Below are 18,457 nucleotides of genomic sequence, written 5' to 3'. Positions count from 1 at the left end.
TTGAAGTTGTCGCGTTAGTAATTTAATCTTGGCAGTTCTAGTGTCAAATCATTTACCCAATGTGGGTATGCAGTTTGTTTACGACAGAGACATGAGAGAGCGGCTATGGTTAACATGGCGTAGCAAATCGATTCCTTAATTTCAGTACATCAATGCATATTTTAAGCATTTATATTGATATAAAATCGATAAATCATTACATCCCTAATCAGGATATGTTCTTATTGGAATATAAAACTTACCTATTTCAGGATATAAAATAGTGTCCACAGTGAACAGCACTAAATCACATGGCGAAAAATCTGCTCGACCAATGAGCAACTAGCAGTGGTTTACAAATCAGCTCTGCACCCTAGAAACCTTGCACTGCCCAGGTAATTAGAAAAAGTACTCGCTAAGGCCTGGTTTTACCTAAGCTCTTACTGATTTTTTTTTCTCTACATCCATCAAAGAGTACTTAACTAAACTTGAGTTTTCCAGCACAAGTGGTCAGATTACTCAATAACACGCCCCTCTGACAAGAGGAGAGTTTGGGGAGATTTTCATGGTGAGTAGAAGGAGCAGAAGACCAAAGGTCCAGACAAAGCTGCAGGGGCCAAGATGTATGTCAGCCACATAGAACTAAGGCCATACCCAGCTACCCAAAACTCTACATCAGGTGGCCCCCAAATATATATTGAATGTCTCCAAGCCACAAATGCTTTATTCATAAGGGCCAACAGATAGCTAAAAGCAATGCAGGAAGTCAACAAGAATCACTCTCACTCTGCAGATTTGTCATGAGAGGTCGAGATCAATTACCTCACAGAGCATTAACCTTGGCAAGGCATTGTGCCTGCTCAAGGTTGAAGGGGCAATAATATGGGCGAAGTTGGAATTAGCTAGCTACTGACCTTCTGTATGCTACTATACCATGCCGGCGTGAGGGAATAATACACACCTATATATTCACCCACACAATCCTTCATCTGCCATGTGATTTCATTTCATCTTTGCTCTCATCAGACTTTGTTGTGCCAAGCACAACTGAGTTTGTTTTCATTTCTATTTTTATGCATGAATTTTCACTGTATCTCCACAGATTTGGACAGTGTAGTACAATATCTGTATTGGCTTCCCTTCTGGTTCTGTCAACGCCGCATATACAGTGGGTACAGAAAGTATTGAGACCCCTTGAAATTTGCCAAAAATCAAAAAAGTTCATTTTATTTCTCAATGTACACTCAGCACCCCATCTTCACAGAAAAAAAACAGAAATGATTTTATTTGCAAATTTATGAGAAAAGAAAAACTAAAATATCATATGGTCAGAAGTATTCAGACCCTTTGCAGTGACCTTCATACTTAACTCACATGGAGGCCATTTCTTCTGATCCTCCTTGAGATGGTTCTGCTCCTTCATTCGAGATCAGCTGTGTTTAATTTAGATGACCGGACTTGATTAGGAAAAGTCTATATAAGACCTTACAGCTCACAGTGTATGACAGAGCAAATGAGAATCATGAGGTTGAAGGAACTGCCCATGGTGATCAGGGACACAATTGTGGCAAGGCACAGATCTGGCCAAGGTTACAAAAGAATTTCTGCAGCACTCAAGGTTCCTAAGAGCACAGTGACCTCCATAATCCTCAAATGGAAAAGTTTGGAACGACCACAACTCTTCTTAGGTCTGGCCGTGCAGCCAAACTCAACAATCGTGGGAGAAGAGCCTTGGTGAGAGAGGTAAAGAAGGACCCAAAGATCGCTGTGGCTGAACTCCAGAGATGCAGTATGGAGATGGGAGGAAGTTCCAGAAAGTCAACTATCACTGCAGCCCTCCACCAGTCGGGGCTTTATGGCAGTGGCCCGACGGAAGCCTCTCCTCAGTGCAAGAAAGGAAATCCCACATAGAGTTTACCAAAAAAAACACATGAAGGACTCCCAGACTATGAGAAATAAGATTCTATGGTCTGATGAGACCAAGAATGAACTTTGTCTGGTTTGTCTGGAGAAAACTAGGCACTTCTCATCACCTGCCCAATACAATCTATAGTGAAACATGGTGGTTGGGAGCATCATATTGTGGGGTTGTTTTTCAGATGAAGGGACAGGACAACTAGTTGCAATTTAAGGAAAGATGAACCCATTAAGGCCTAAAGCGCTTCTCTCAACAGCTCCCCAAAACCTAAGGTCGCCTTTGGAATTACCCTTGAAAACCTGAAGTTCTCCCAGAAACTCAACACTTACACAATGATTAATATATCAGCCCCTGTAGCAGACAGAAACATAATTCCAAAAGAATTAAAGAGCTTATACATGTGGCTTTCACACAGGCAGAATTTATTATTATTTACTGTTTCGAAGATGTAAAAATAACGTGTCAGTGCAAGAGAAGCACTATTTTAATTGAACAAAAAAAAATCGAGTGGTAGTTACCATCATCTATTCTGTTACAAAGACGTCAATATCGTCATTGTCTACAAACCATATCATATCACGTTCGACTGGTTCCACTGGTCGTTCACGTCGTCTATATATCACTGCCGTTACTTTAATCAGAGCTCCCGGCAATCAATGGCGTCCGTCATTAGCCTACCTACGGCTCAAATAAATTCCACGACATCCTCCGCGGTCTCGCGACACCGTCACATGTATATTCTGATGCATTAAGTTGGCTAAGAGACGGAGAATTGGATTAAAAAAGGACAGTGCCGTAGCCGCTCTCCCGGTTTGAAAGGTAGAAAGACGCAACAGTGCTCCCGGCTCTAGTGGCAGAAACGCAGTTATGCGCTCCCGGGCTTAATGGGTTAAAGCGGCCAAGTACAGAGATGTGGAGGACAACATCTTTTAGAGTGCCCAGGACCTCAAACTTGGCCGAAGGTTCACCTTTCAACAGTACAATGACCCGAATCACACAGCTAAAATAACAAGAGTGGCTTCAGAACAACTCTGTGACCGTACTTGACTGGCCCAGCCCTGACCTAAACCCAATTGAGCGTCTCTGTAGAGACCGGAAAATGGCTGTCCACCACCGTTCGCCATCCAACATAACAGAACTGGAGAGGATCTGCAAGGAAGAATGGCAGAGGATCCAAAAATCCAAGTGTGAAAAACTTGTTGCGTCATTCCCAATAAGATTCATGGCTGTACCGTACTAGCTCAAAATGGTGCTTCTACTCAATAAAATGCGTCAGGGTCTGGATGCTTATGACCATATGATATTTCAGTTTTTCTTTTTTAATAAATATGCAAAAACGTCTACATTTCAGTTTTTTCTCTGTCAACATGGGGTGCTGAGTGTACATTAATGAGAAATAAAATATTTTTTGATTTGGGCTAATGGCTGAGATAACACAGAAAGTGACACATTTCAAGTGGTCTGAAGACTTTCCGTAACCACTCTAGCTAGCCGAGACAAGGTGTCACAATTTGGCAAGTGTGTGTACTGTGTAGAATATCCACGCCTAGAGACGCACATGCGCATGCCAGCCATATATAAAAAAAGACTACTGTTTCGCTGACTATTTGAGCAACTTCAAGCATTTTGTTATTTATTTCCACCGGCCAGCTGAAGTGTCCATCAGGCAGACCATTGTCCTTGTTTTGGAGGAATAGAACAGGCAAAGTCAAACTCACCTGGTGAAGTCTGTCATTTCCATCATGATCATGCACATCTGCTTGGCCAAAACAATGATGTCATTGCCGCTGTCATCCCACTTGGATACCTCGGCATCCAGCTTGCTCTTTTCCTCCTGGAAGCTGGCAACTTGTTCTGCTATCTTTGCCTTCTGTTCCTGTGGCAACTGAGCCATAATAGCCTAAAGCAGGGAATAGTTGAAGAATAACAGGTTAAAACAGCAAAATGTTGCTGTATGGTTAAGGCTAATGGATTTCACCAGCATGGTGCTTTGAGAGACTACAGGTTAGAGCCAAACTATATTACTGGTCATCTTAAACTTTAGTATACGTCACAATTGTCAGCTTTGTGGCCAGGGAGCTAGATCCAGCCCACCACATTATTTTGCGCTGCATTAACTACATGTTTATATATCAAATACGACAAATTGCCTTAATTATTAATGACAGAGATACTGCGGGCATTTTTGATACAAAATAATCTTTATAAAATACACTGAAAAGTAGTAGAACAATTTTCCATTCAAGGGAAACCATAACTACGATGTGGACGGTAATCAAAATAATTTTGACACGCCGAGTATACATAATGTATATACTGATAATACTTATACATAAGTATATTCAAGTAAAAAAAAAAAAAAAAAAAAAGGAAAACCCTGAAGCATTGAGCAAAATTAATAATACTACCCAACATTTACAAGGTTAACAAAACGATGCACACGGCAGCTCAAGATCAATACAGATTTATTTACCACAGTTTAATACCCTGCACTAAGATGTTTAGGACAATTTCCATCCACCTATATGGTATGGACAATTTAAGGACATCTTCAGAACAGGAAATACGATGAAACTTTAAATCATGGCACGGCCGTTAATTTTTTTTAAAATAGGGTCCAAACTAAATGTCTTAACTTTAAATGAAACCAATTGTTCCTTATATTGGAATTGTTCATATAAGTGTGATGAATTAGATTCAAAAGGAAAACAAGCTGTATTTAAAGCCTGCTTATTTTCTAAATTCCAAGATTTGGATCACAGTGGTGCCTTGAGATAAGGGTTCAATTTATTCCTTGACCACGCTAAGAACTCAAAAACGCATGCATCTCAAATAAGCTTTTCCCATTGAATGAATGTGTATGCCATTAATCTGTTCCAGCATCTCACAAAAAAAAAAAAAAATTTGTAATGTGTTTTTTTGTTTGTTAAAGAGTTAAAAGGAATGAAACCGTTTTCATCACTTTCTTCTTCAATGCACATGGTGGTGCTCATTCTGACCTGCACGCCTTGTTCACCTGGGTGCATTATAAGAGACATGAGGATATTTATATTTATTTAACACTAGCAGTATCAGGATTTTGTCAATACAAGAAGTACGAGACCCGTCAAATTGACGTAATGCCCACTGGTGTTCTCTAGCAATGATATCATCGACTAAAATTATTATTACTCACTGCTCGAGTGTCTAATGAAGGATTTTTGTTTATTAAAATTCTGTTGTGAGAGTATAATTTAAAGTACATTATGTCTGTTAATAATATAAACAGAAACTACACTCACCCTTGCACTCTGGCCAGCAATCAGCTGGTCATCTTCTGTCTGCACGCTGGTCCTGCTGCGGACGTCAAAGTCTTCAGTTTCAAAGTCAGAGTCGTCTAACTCTTCTGGAGTCTGTGAAAGAACAAGGTATAGATTTATGATAAAAGAAGCAGAAAAATAAGTTACCACTTTACACCGAGGATTATTTTTGCATAATATAACAAAACATGAATGAAGCCTATCTGGGATAAACACTATGGTACGCACACATTACACCGACACAGGGCTGTTTCCTCTAACTTGGCATGTGAAAATGTAGATTTGTCAAAATAAAAAAAACAAACCAAGAAAAAAAACTATCCATATTCTTCTTGGAAAATTGCGAAGAAAATGAATGAATAAGGTATCATAAAAACAAAGTGGAACCACAATATTTCAGAATTCAAGAGGAAGATGTAAGAGTTTGTGTACCCCAATTGTAGCTACTTCAAATTTGATCCGTCGCAATCTTTTAACATAAGTGACCATATGCTTCTGTTTTCACGCAAACATTCGAACAGTATAACTTCATTACTCATGTGGTTTTGGCAAGCTGTAATACCAGAAAGAATGAAAACAAAGAAAAGGTGGTCAAATGCTGAGCTTACTAAGTGGTTCGATACCTCCCATTTTTCACCAGTTTGGAGTAGGTCCATCTAAAAACAAGTAGGGGTGTAACGGTGCACGTGGGTGTATTAATACGTTTCGGTATGGCATGTTCGGTTCGGTCCACTTGTGTTCGGTTCGGTCCACTTATTAGCGCGAGCTTACGCACGGGCGCTATTGACTGTTGCATGCGGGAGAGGAGAGTGGCGGCACAACAGTGAGAGCCAGAAAAGAGCCAGAGCTCGAAGGTCTCCCCATACACTGCGGTCTCCTGTTTGGGAGCATTCTGGCTGTCCTATTAAAATCGGCGATGGGAAAAGGTACGTGGTTAAGTCCGAAAGTTGTGTGCCGACATTGCTACTTGAGATGGGCGGCAGGTAGCACGTCTAACATCCACGGCATCATCCGACTGTGAATGTTTCTTAGACAAGGGAGCAAAAACGTCAAACTTAAATAGCGAGATTTATCATATTGTAGCGTCTTCCAGGAACACGCCGTCAGACGTAATTTAATTATCACGTTTTTATGAATCCAAGTACAACTGCTCGCGCTCTTCCTTCTCCGCTGCTCCACTCGCTTGCCTTACGATACATTTATGAACCTCGGAAACATCACAACTCAGCAACACACAAATCTGACCACAACACAGATAACCCAATTCGTTACAATATGCTGTTGAACATTCAAAGATGTCAATGAGTAAAAAGTGTATACAATTTCATAAAGACTTTTTTTAAAGTTACTGTATTTTTTCATTTGAAAAATAGTTTTAATATAGTTAGCAATAATTGCAACTGTTATTGTATGTATTTTTTTCATCACAAAAAGTGTATATATGTACTGTAATGACAACTTGGCATAACTTGAATACTTAGATGTGTCATAGGCTGTTGCTGCTGAGTGTTTAAAGATTTCAGTGTCTTAATAAATTTACAAAATTAAGAGACCTTTATTGTTAGTGTATTTTTTATTCTGGTGTAATTTCTTAGAATATCACCCGAATTGTTCGCTTTTATTTATTTTTTCGAAAAAAAGTAGGGTTTTCTTGTCATCTTTTCAAAATAAACATTTAAAAGAAAAAAAAAATCTGTTTTTGTACCGAAGATATACCGAACTGAAATTTCCAAAAAAAACCTAACCGAACCCTGATTTAGCGTACCGTTACACTCCTAAAAACAAGTGAAGGTCTATTGTTTCATGGAATGTAGTGATGTCCTTGTTGTGCAAGAAATTAGGTGTGCTCAGGTACAAATCTGTACTGACTCACAGGTATCCCTTTCAAGCCAGTCAATGGTGTTCTGTGGGACGTAGATATAACCTGCTGTGGCCAGATGAACGTGGGAGGCTCACAAACTGAGCTCATATTTGGCGGGCCAAAAAAAAGCACACCCCCAACACACAGCAGTGTCAATGCTAGTTTATTATTCTGTAAACTCTCAGACATGACTGTATATTTGTTTGTAATGTCAGAGGAAGACAGACTCAAGTATCTGTTTAAGTATAAGCCATTTCATTTGGCTCAGTCTCTATCGTGCTTGGATGTTACACAAGGGGACTTTGTTTGATATATTTGTGAATAGCTGCCTACTGTTTACTTTTGTGTCTTATAAGCCACAAAACCTTTAATTGTGCATGCCACTAAATGAGAAAGAAAAACAAAACTAGTCTGCACTTACAAAGATTGTGTCATTGTGTGATTGAGAACGTAATCTTCACGTCAAAAGCAGGCCCCACACGAGCAGCCATGCCACCAAGCAAAGAAAAAATATCAAAAATAACAAGCACAGCATGGTGATCGGTGGAATAAAAACAATATGGGGCAAATGTCATTGCATGTGTGGGACCAGGTACACAATGTTTTCTTTTTTTTTTCCTTACTCTGCCGCGTGTCATGAGCGCGGCACCTGCGTGTAACATGGTACAGGTTAAGTCTGTTCAAGATGTTGTTTGGCTGACTCGACTGGGACCACATGGGTCGATTAAATATGCAGACGGGAAATAGGGTGGTGCCCAGCTCTGCCGATCAGCCCTACCATGCACCGCTCATTGGGGACAAAAGGTTGGGAACCACTGGTCAACTGTCTTTTCTGTAAGGAACTAGGTATTCAAATATATATAATTTCCAATGTTAGCAGGATAAGCATCTGGATGCCTACTTCATCTAAGACTGGTTAAAACTATGCTTGGATGATATATTTTTCACTCCAAAGGGTTCGGATGTCCATTGTTTTAAGCATCATGGCAGCAATAACAAAAGGGTATAAATGAATGAATTGTTTGGGTTCGAATGAACATTTTCATACACATTTGCACAAGATAAAACAAGATATAATATAAATTGTATGAGGATGGGAAGCAATGTGTGCAACCTACCCTAATCATGAGGACAGCCTTGCGAATGTCTCGAATGCCATCATATACAAGACGGGAAGCATCAATGAACTCATTCTCATCAACTGGCTGCGAGGGGTTCGCGCTCAAGGCCTCTACTGCAGACTCAATTTGCTCTGTGAACCGTGGCATAACTGAGGCAGGGTGAGATGAAAGGTGGGGGGAAAAAAACAATATTGAGGAAGATTTCTTTGAAGAACCACAGTGAGTTTAGGCCAATGCAACCACGATGTAACCACATACAAATCAAAATTACTTGTTACACCAACAACAGCCAAGACTGGACACAAATGCACATAAACAGAAGTTATTTTTCAACTTTGCACCTATACGACATGTTTATGTACTGGTTAATTTTCCTCTTAACTACCACATATCTAAGTAACCAGTCCTTTGTTCTCAGACGCACTGTTTTCATGGGCACTAAAAATAGTGATCCGATTTGTACTTGTGTCAATGTATCACACTTTCGATCGGAACAAATTATTTTGACATGCGCACATTGTCCAATCATGCCGGAAATACTAGAAGAAGCCGTAGCAACTTCCGTGTCAACAAAACATGGCTCGTCCATTTTTATTCTGATCAGGCTTTTAATCAGAATAAATGTGTTCATGTAAACGTAGGTAGTGATTCACATGTAAAATAAATCTTAGAGGGACATCAACTCAAACATATATTTTTCAAGAATATATTCTATGCAAGCCCACTAGTTGAAACAAGGCATTCTGATAAATATTGCGTTTGTGGAATAAGAGTTAATTCACCAGTTTTTTGCCATCTATGGGGGGTGGCCATTTTGTCACTTCTGTTGACTGAAAATGACATCACAACCGCTCTTCGCACAGTATGAACATTGAAAAACCTTAGCTTATGCTAGGGCCCGACCGATTAATTGGCCGATATTAGCTCTTGTAAAAATTATGGTATTTTTTAAAGATTTTTTGTTTATATTATAAATGCATTACAACTTAAGACATTGAAATTCACCCCCAACCACCCAAAATGTATCGCCAATAATTTTATTTACTTTATATAAATTGGTCCATTTTTATTGCAAAGTTAAATCCTAAAGGGCAAAGTATTGTAAAGCGGTCAAATGTTGTGCCTATAATTCATATGTCTGTTGTTAACGTTAAGGGACCAACATTTTTTTAAATTTATTATCAATGTTTTTCCCCCCACTAATGATCAGATAAATGACCAGTCGAGCCGTAGTTTATGCTCGTCTGTTGTTTCCATTGTCTACTAATTTCTCTGACCAGGGGCTACCACGTACATTTTTGTGCTCATTCGCTTACTTGTTGCAATCATGTATTCTGTGTGTGAAACAACTACTGGTTTTGTAACCAACCAATTTAAGGCCAATCTATCATCAGCATGTCTTGGTAGAACTCCCTCAAGTCTCTTTCTACTGGTAAAAACATTCTGGCGCTGCACTCAATTTCATCATGGTGTCCAAGCTGCACCTGTGTCAGTCAGGAGCTTTGTGGCCTCCAACACCTTCTCTGTGTAGATTCCGGGTTCATAGTTGTCCATTTCAGAAGTGACCACATGGACCACTCGGGCAGCACGACCCCGAATAGCCCCAGCAGTGCGATCCAAACCATCCACATCTTTCTCTTGCAGAGCGATAACACATTTATTCACGTCCTCCAGGATGTGGTTCTCTGGGGGACAATGCAACAGTTATACCAAGCAGAATTCCTTACACTAGGATTTACATCATACATTTTGGTATTGGGGGTCTTGTAAGTACCACTTACCAGAGACACAAAGGAAGTCATCGATGGATGTTATATCATCAACAGCATCAGTGAGGACCCTGACCTGCTTTTCCCATTGTTCCTTGAACAAATCCATGTTATCTTGCGCCACCTTACTGTTGGGCTTTGCAGCTAGGGCCAGAGCTGCATTTATCACCTGCAATCATCCAATCACAAACATGTTGGCGTCATTAGGATGACTGTACGAATTGGACAATTAATAACACCCTGAACTATCATTTTGAAACTCTACTCTGAGAATAGCATATTTAACCCCCTAAACTATAATTTTTAAACTCTACTCTGAGAATAGCATATTTCAGGAAACAATTGAATGGTTTGAACGTAATTGTGAAGACTGTCTTACTAATAAGTCTATGTACAAGTTTTTCTATAATATTTATGCAGGTTGAAGAGTAAATGCTCACACTATTTTGCATCAGGACGCACAAGCTTATTTGGCAGGAGTGTATAATAAAAGCCTTATATGTGCACACATCTGTGTCTACAATCATCAGAATTGTTTACTTATATAGTTAATATCTAGTTCCCCATACTTAACAACTAAAGAAATCAGAACTGGGTTTGATGGAATTGGGTGTAAACAGCAGTGGTACCTGAGGGCAAAGAGTTTCCAACTGAGATGCTGCCATCCGGACCAGCTTCACTCCCTCCTCGTTGTTGGAGATGGAGCACGCCAAGTTGGCCACCTTATCAAAAGAATGAGATAAAAATGGCACACACAAGAAAATAAGGGGGAACGTTCAGATTTTTTCTTGAAAACTAAGAAACATCCACGGTAACTATTACAAATATTTTTTACACATCAAGAAACATTGCACTTCTCCAGATAAATGATGGTAAAAAGGCAGAAAGAGAACATCTAGGATGAGAGGCACTGCGCCAAAGTGGGTTTATCTAGAGCAGGTCTATTACAACTCAAAATGTCACAGAATATCATTAAGTTTTGCAGAATTTAGCAATTTAAAAGAGATGTTAACAAATGCTGTCCATCCACAATTGGTCTGTGAAGCAAGTGCAGATTTAAAATATTTTTTGTAGAATATCGCCAAATTATCGTTATCGAATTTTTTTGAAAAAATATCGAGATATTTAGGCAAAAGCCCATATCGCCCACCCCTATTCACTAGTTTAATTCAACTAACCTAATAATAGCCACATGGTTCTGACAAAGGTAGTGGATCTGTTTGGATGGCATCCAAAAGATGAAATGTGGGTCAGTCATAGTGTCATAACAGTTTCAAACAAATGTGTATAAACTAATGGACCATTTCCCTGTAGGCCACCAACTCTTGCGCTCACATCACGTGAAGAAAATAGAGCAACACTGATACTGATTTTGTCAAAGGCCAATTTTAAGAGCACAGGGTTCAGGATTTTGATCCAAAGCAACATCACTACATCTATTCGAGATGTACAAAATTGTTGGTGCCACTTCAAAGAAAATCCTAAAATTGTCACTGAAATGAATTTTTAAAAAATGCAATTATCTTAAACATCCTGTACAATATTGACATGTTAGTGAAGTAGAAGGAAGACCCTAATCTTGCGTACCAAGCATTTCTGTCAATTTTAACTTCCCTATATGATAAACATTGTCCATTAAAAACAGTAACCAGGAAGCGTCAAATCTTGAGTAAGCCATGGATAACACAGGGCATACTGAATGCATGTAAAAAGAAAAACGTGCTATACAAACGTTTTTTTAAATTTAAGAACAAAAGATGCTATCTCTAGTAAATATCATGAGAACTAGCAAGAGACAATATTATCAAGCACTATTAGAACAGAACAGGAGTAACACACAAGAAACATGGAGAATATTAAATCATATAATAAGAAATGTCTTTAAAAAATGTAACCATTCAGAATATTTTCAAAAGAATAATATTGTCATTGATAAAGTAACATACATAATTTATGAATATTTTATTCATGTTGGTGGTGAACTAGCAAAAGAAATTCCAGAGTCAAATAAAAAATATGAAATAGATAAATATATACAGAATCATTCTGCCACGATGTACCTACATGCTGTAAATGATATAGAAATATTAAATATTGTTAAAACACTAAAAAAGAAAAAGTCCACTGACTGTTTTAATATTGATATGGCATTAATTAAAAGTATTATAAAACATGTTGCGCAACCTTTGACATATTTGTAACCTGTCATTTAAAACTGGTGTCTTCCCATCAAAAATGAAAATAGCAAAAGTTGTTCCGATTTGTAAGAGTGGAGACATACACTAATTATAGACCAATATGGTTACTACCACAATTTTCAAAAATTCTGGAAAAACTATTTACACATAGACTTGACAATTTTATTACAAATCACAATCTTTTAAGCGAAAACCAGTATGGTTTTAGAGAAAAAGGGACCACATCTATGGCAGTAATGGAACTTGTGGAAGAAATTGCGACCAGTATAGATAAAAAAGAATTTACTGTTGGTGTTTTCATTGACCTAAAAAACAGATCACAATATGTTAATGGGAAAAATTAGAGCGGTATGGTATAAGAGGCTTGGCAAATATATGGGTTCTAAATGACAGGACAGTGTGTAAAGTTTAACAATTTAAAATCAAACGAGTTGAAGATAACTCACGGGGTCCCTCAAGGGTCAGTGCTTGGCCCTAAACTATTTATACTCTATATTAATGATATCTGCTGTGTTTCTAAAGTTTTTAAAAAAAGTTCTATATGCTGATGACACAACTTTGTACTGCTCTGGAGAAACCTTGAGCAGCTTCTGGAGACTGTGGTTTTCCACAGTCTCCAGAAGCTGCTCAATTAAATGTATTGAAAAACTGGTTTGACACTAATAAATTATCTCAAAATTTAAACAAAACAAAGTATATAATCTTTAGTACCAAACAAATTAAACAACAAGTCAAAATTATCGTCAATTCTATTGAAATAGAAAGAGTATATGAATCTAAATATATTGGAGTTATTATACATGAAAAATTATGTTGGAAATCACACATAGAAAATGTTCAAAGAAAATTTTCAAAAACTATAGGTATCTTTATAAAACCAAGCATATCCTAAATAAGGCATCTTTATATATTATTTATTAAGTTAAACACTCTCAAATTCCATGACTTGGTTGAATTTAAAACAGCACAAATAATGTATAAAGCCTACAATAATCAACTTTGCCACAGTATCCAGAAGCTGTTTAAATCAGAGAAGGTTGTTATAGGCTAAGGGGTACAAGCGTCTTTAAAAAAAAAAAAAATCAAGGACAAGAACAAACAAAGCAAATGTGTGTTTCTTCAAAAGGTGTGAATTTATGGAATAATTATGAAATACAACTGAAAGGTTGTGAATCATTTTCAGTATTTAAAAAGGGGTTTAAAAATATAGTATTACAACAGTATATAAATCAAGTATAGACACAGGAAATGAAAGTGAATCTCTTAACTGTCTTTAGTTTTTGGTTTATGAATATGATTATCTATACACGTGTATAATAGGGGCATGTCTGTTTAGATTTATACTTTTGTTTTTTGTTTCTATTTATAGGGTTTACTTTGTATCAAAGCTGGGCACTTGACCGTTTTTTGCCGGTCCGGCCGTGACCCTCCACCCTTGACTTGGGTAGTACCCTTCCGGCCGCGACCCTTTGGCCATATTCATAAACATTGTCGGCCCCTCCTTCCCGGCCTTCAAAATAAAAGCACACCAGCAAACCACTACACACTGCAGGTTTGCTATGGCGTATTTCCGGAAGTAGCTTTAAGAGTAGAACGATGCAATAGCGCTTGAGGCTTTAAGGGTAGAAAGACGATTATGTACTCCCATCCTTAATGGGTTGATGGCAATTGTATTGTAATTACGGTAAGAGCGCCCCTAGCGGTGGAAGAAAAAAAACACAGAATAGCCGCACCTTTATATAGGCCGCATGGTTCAAAACCTAGGATAAAAAGTAGCGGCTTATTGTCCAGAAAATACAGTTATAAAATCGGGCCTGCATGAAAGCCATGGGTCTAAGATCTCAAATTATTTTGGAATTATGTTTCTATCTGCTACTGGGGCTTATATAAATTATTTTGTAGGTGTTGGATTTCCAAGAAAACTTCAGGTTTTAGAGGGTGATTCTAAAGTCGCCCTTCGCAAGGCGCTTTAGGCCTTAATGGGTTCAAATAAGACCAGCCCCCCGGCCCCTCAACTACTACAAGCTTTCAGTTATAAAACGTATTTTACTCTTCAAGTAGCTATAATATGTGCCGTGTCAATGTCCTGATGTGTGACAGTGACATGTTCCTTGGCAACTGAAAGGTCTCCTCCCAATGTGTTGCCCCATTCTGTCCAATTCACCAGCAGCGTGTTTGGCAAAAGCTTATGCCGCTCTGTTCTCAGTGGACCAGCCAATACAGTGGACTTGTGGTCAACCGTCCATGGGGAGATGTCCCGTTTCAAATGTCAGCATTTGATGCTTGGACATGGCCATTCAAGGAATTTAGTGAAAGTACACTAATGAGGTCAGCTAGTGGTGCCTCTGGCTTGTGGCTGCTCCACTTTGTGGTTTCTCATCTGCTCAATGGTCTTCGGAAAAAGTATACATTTCAGTAATTACCATGCTAAGATTTTGAGTATGTGACCGCAGCAGGCAAACCCCAACAAATTGGCGAGCATTATACACGAGGAAGAAGCTAAAATTCATCAGGAATACTGGGAGAGGCTGGTTAAATCAATACACTTGGTAAACCAAATTTACAACAAGAGTTGAAACGCACAGTAACACTGTCAAAAAGAAAGCCTGGATAGTATACCTGGAAGAAGTATATTGATTTTAGTAGGTCAAGTAAAATAAGAAAATAAGTCAATCTGGCGGGGAAAAAAACAGATTCTTTAAATTGCATTTGGGTTTTGACATAAGGATACAGTGAACATTGCGCATTACCTCGATCAGCTTGTTGGCATGCTCGCGGAACACCTGTGCATATTCCTTCACTTCTTTCTCGTTGCCATTCTTTGCAGCTTCAATCAGAACCAGGAGGGGTACGTTGGTTTCCAAAAATGAGTCAGACACATGGTCCATTACAGCTTTACGCAGCTATATGGGCGAGAAATATTAGAAAATGTCAATGTCGTAAGTGTTTACGTTATGGCACTTATTCACTTACATTAATGGCTATACTAAAAGGGGTGCGGGTCGAAAAATAGCAGTTCAAAAACTACAAAGGTGAATTAACCTGTCTGCGAAGGTCTCTGGTTTTCTTTGTCATCCTGTCGATGGCTGTGTTCAGAGCATCACTCCTGTCCTTTCTGCCAGCCTGTAAAGAAAACATGGGAGGATCACAGACTGCATTGTAATGGCTGTTTCATGATGTGACCCCCAATCAAGAACAACCCTCTAATAACAAGTGCCCTTATGCCAAATATATTTTATACACCACGCAACTGAACACCATCCAGACTGAACATCATCCACAAACCATTCACATGCGCAATTACGCATCCAGAACCCTACAGACAAGCACTAAGAAAGGGTTGCGCATACTACGGCTTCTACAAACTAGTTGATTTCATGACCCCAAAAAAACATTTAACATGTCACATCAACTTGTGGTTTTTAAGATTAAGACAGTAGAACCGCGTCACGCATACTACGGCTTCTACAAACTAGTTGATTTCATGACCCCAAAAAAACATTTAACATGTCACATCAACTTGTGGATTTTAAGATTAAGACAGTAGAACCGCATCACGCTTAACAATAGATGAGTGCACTGAATGAAATTGGGGAATTGAAAAAAATTTTTTTAATTCAGCCCGCACTTTTAAAGCGGAAGGAGAGCAGAGGAATAAATTCTCTGAGAAGAGATCCATGTTTATTTGCATCCATCTATCTATTTTATATCCAGATCATCATCCTCGTTAGGGTCATGGGTGTGCTGAAGAAATGCGCAACAGAACGAGGAGAGGTTTCCCAGTTTGGCCATGTTATGCAAATGTTACCTGGTAATCCTAGCAGCAAGGCACACCAAATGAGAGGATTTTGTTTTCTTTCTGGAAATTCCATCATGGGACTTTCAGGTAAAGCCTTCACACAGCCCATGTTTATGCTCTATTGTACATGTTCTGAGTACATTTGGTGTATAAGCTGTCCATAATCATTGAACACATACGGCAAACAATGCATTTTCCTATTATTATTATTGTTTTTAATTCATATTTTTATTTTCAATTAAACTACAGTACTGAAAAAATGATGTCTTCGGCATCCAGTCATCGTCGACTCTACTTTCATCACAATAGCGTGCTGACTTCCAAGCAGCAAGTTATTTGCTCATGAACACCTTGGCAGAGCTTCGGAAGTGAAGGGGCAGCTCTGCAGCAACTAGCCCAAATTTTATGGTTTTGGTCTGTCACTGTATGTGAACTGAATGCCCCTGACATGCGATACAAGGATATTCCCAAGTCAAAGAAGAGTCTCGTTTGACAAAACATTTCTGGGAGAAATGACCAAAAAAAAAAACCACTTTGAAATCATCATTGAGTAATTTTACTTTTTCAGATGTATCATATAGTAGAGCTCAGTCTGTGAGGACTTTTAAGGCTTTGGAGTCGGAGAACATGTATTCAAGTCCCACTACAGACATAAAAAAAAGGGGAGGGTGGGCAATTAGTTGATGGAGAGATGCTGGTTGGCTATCATAGTGCCCCTGAGCAAGGCATCATCCCCATCACCTCAGCTCAACTTCACTCTGAATCTCTTCCTGTACTTGCAGGTGTGACCTGGTTCTGTGTATGGTGTGTATCAGTAAGTATATATCAGCGTGGGAGTTGAGTCATTCTCCTTAATGGGGAATTAAATAAAAATAAAAAATAAAAATTGAAAACAATTTTTTTAATTGCCTGTGTAATTATATAAAAATTAAGTTTTGAAATGTGAAAATATGAAACCACAACTTTGCATTATTACAAATAGGAAAATGTGTTTTGATATCAAAACATTGCAGTTAAATGCTTTCCTGATTCTGCATGAAAATCTGAAAGTCAACTAGCGATCAGGTTTGACTTTACGGGTTCCATTTGTACCACAATGAAACCGGACACAAATGAACATTGTAGAGTCTATATTTTTAAAACTAGAATTTAACAAGTCCTTAAATTATGTATAGAAAAATTTCAGCTCTTTTGGGCAGAAGTGAATGCTAAGTGCTAAGCAGTAGTGAAACTCTACCCACTGTTCCCTACAGAGCACAGAGATGTTCAGCAGCATTCTGCAAACTACTCACGTGGAATTCACCAGAACTAAAACTTTCTCACAAATACAAACTGGTTAGCTCCCACTGTAAGGCAGAAAACATTAGTAAGGTTACAGGGAAATTAGATGGACATAGAGGGCAACAAGGGACTAGTTAGGTTCGGGGCTTTCACCCCCTTGGCAATGTGCAAATCAGATGCAACACCACCATGGACCTGCCTGATCCCCCAACACTCTTGACTATCAAGACAGGATAGTGAGTGTACATTCAGACAAGGGATCTCCTGTAGCATTAATCATTTTTATTTTGTTGTTTTTTGGTAGGATGCATTTCTGTGGTTGGGCGGCTCTTCTGCCTCATAATCTTGCAATCCTATTTCATTCATGCCAAACCTATATTTCATTTCCACACCAAAGGATTCGAAGGCACTTCTTTGGGTGCTTATTATGGAAGCAGTTTCTCTGAGGCAGCTTTTGTAGTTCTTAAGTAAGTCTATCCATCACTTTAAGGACAGACTTAAAAACATCCTTTTTTTTTTTTCACAAAAACATCTAAGTGGAATGCGTCAAAGGTGAGACAATGCTATAAATGTAAAATCAGTTGTTTCTCCAAAATTGTTTTAATGCATACCCGCCAAACCTACTCTTCAATTCTCCAGAGGCATCACAGTGGGTGGCTATCACAGTAATTTGCCATTTGTAATCTTGATTGTCTGGGAGAACTAAAGCCATCCTGCAGGGGATTCAATGTATTGAGGGTCTCGATAGGATCAATTAGCTAAAGAAATTTTGGAAAGGCACAGAAAAATAATGGATGGGTCTGAAACAAACGATTACATGACATTTATCAACTAAGGAAAACTATAAATAAGCTCATAATTATTTTTTCAAATATATACAAAGTGAGGGGCTAAAGGTAACCTTTCTGAATGTTCTCTTCCTGTTTCTACGCCAATGCGTCATTGGTCAGAAAAATGCTGCCTAGATCGCTTGACATCGTGAACAGGCCATTTAGTTGAATCCAAAATAAAAGCACCTCTGTTGGATGGAACCAGTACACTCCAGAATTGCTTACTTGCTTCAAGATGATATATCACCAAGTAATTCCACACAACGAAGAGAATTCTAAACGCTCAATAAATTTGGAGTATTCTACCCATTCGGACACATGGTGTACTAGTTGTGAGCATGTCTGCCTCAGTGTACTAAGTTTCAAACCTCGCAGCCATAAAATTCTTAGTTAATGATTATT

General features: G+C 38.5%; 1 protein-coding gene across 2 annotated transcripts in view; it reads right to left on the bottom strand.

Annotated features, from left to right (window-relative positions):
• Positions 1 to 18,457, bottom strand: part of ctnna1 (catenin (cadherin-associated protein), alpha 1) — a 67,965-nt gene that overhangs the window by 15,743 nt on the left and 33,765 nt on the right. For both annotated transcript variants that reach the window (XM_086013278.1, XM_086013287.1), the window contains exons 8-15: positions 15,188 to 15,268; positions 14,896 to 15,048; positions 10,577 to 10,669; positions 9,960 to 10,116; positions 9,663 to 9,863; positions 8,176 to 8,327; positions 5,179 to 5,289; positions 3,616 to 3,797 (exon numbers count right to left, since the gene is read on the bottom strand). In XM_086013278.1, coding sequence (XP_085869404.1) covers positions 3,616 to 3,797; positions 5,179 to 5,289; positions 8,176 to 8,327; positions 9,663 to 9,863; positions 9,960 to 10,116; positions 10,577 to 10,669; positions 14,896 to 15,048; positions 15,188 to 15,268 — 1,130 coding nt within the window. The remainder of the gene's footprint in view (positions 1 to 3,615; positions 3,798 to 5,178; positions 5,290 to 8,175; positions 8,328 to 9,662; positions 9,864 to 9,959; positions 10,117 to 10,576; positions 10,670 to 14,895; positions 15,049 to 15,187; positions 15,269 to 18,457) is intronic.

The sequence above is a fragment of the Filicampus tigris genome, chromosome 2 (assembly GCF_054856515.1).
Source record: "Filicampus tigris isolate MCC_2025a chromosome 2, RoL_Ftig_1.0, whole genome shotgun sequence".
Lineage (NCBI taxonomy): Eukaryota > Metazoa > Chordata > Actinopteri > Syngnathiformes > Syngnathidae > Filicampus > Filicampus tigris.
The sequence above is the reverse complement of the archived record's forward strand: the minus strand, read 5'-3'. Positions and strand labels throughout refer to the sequence as shown.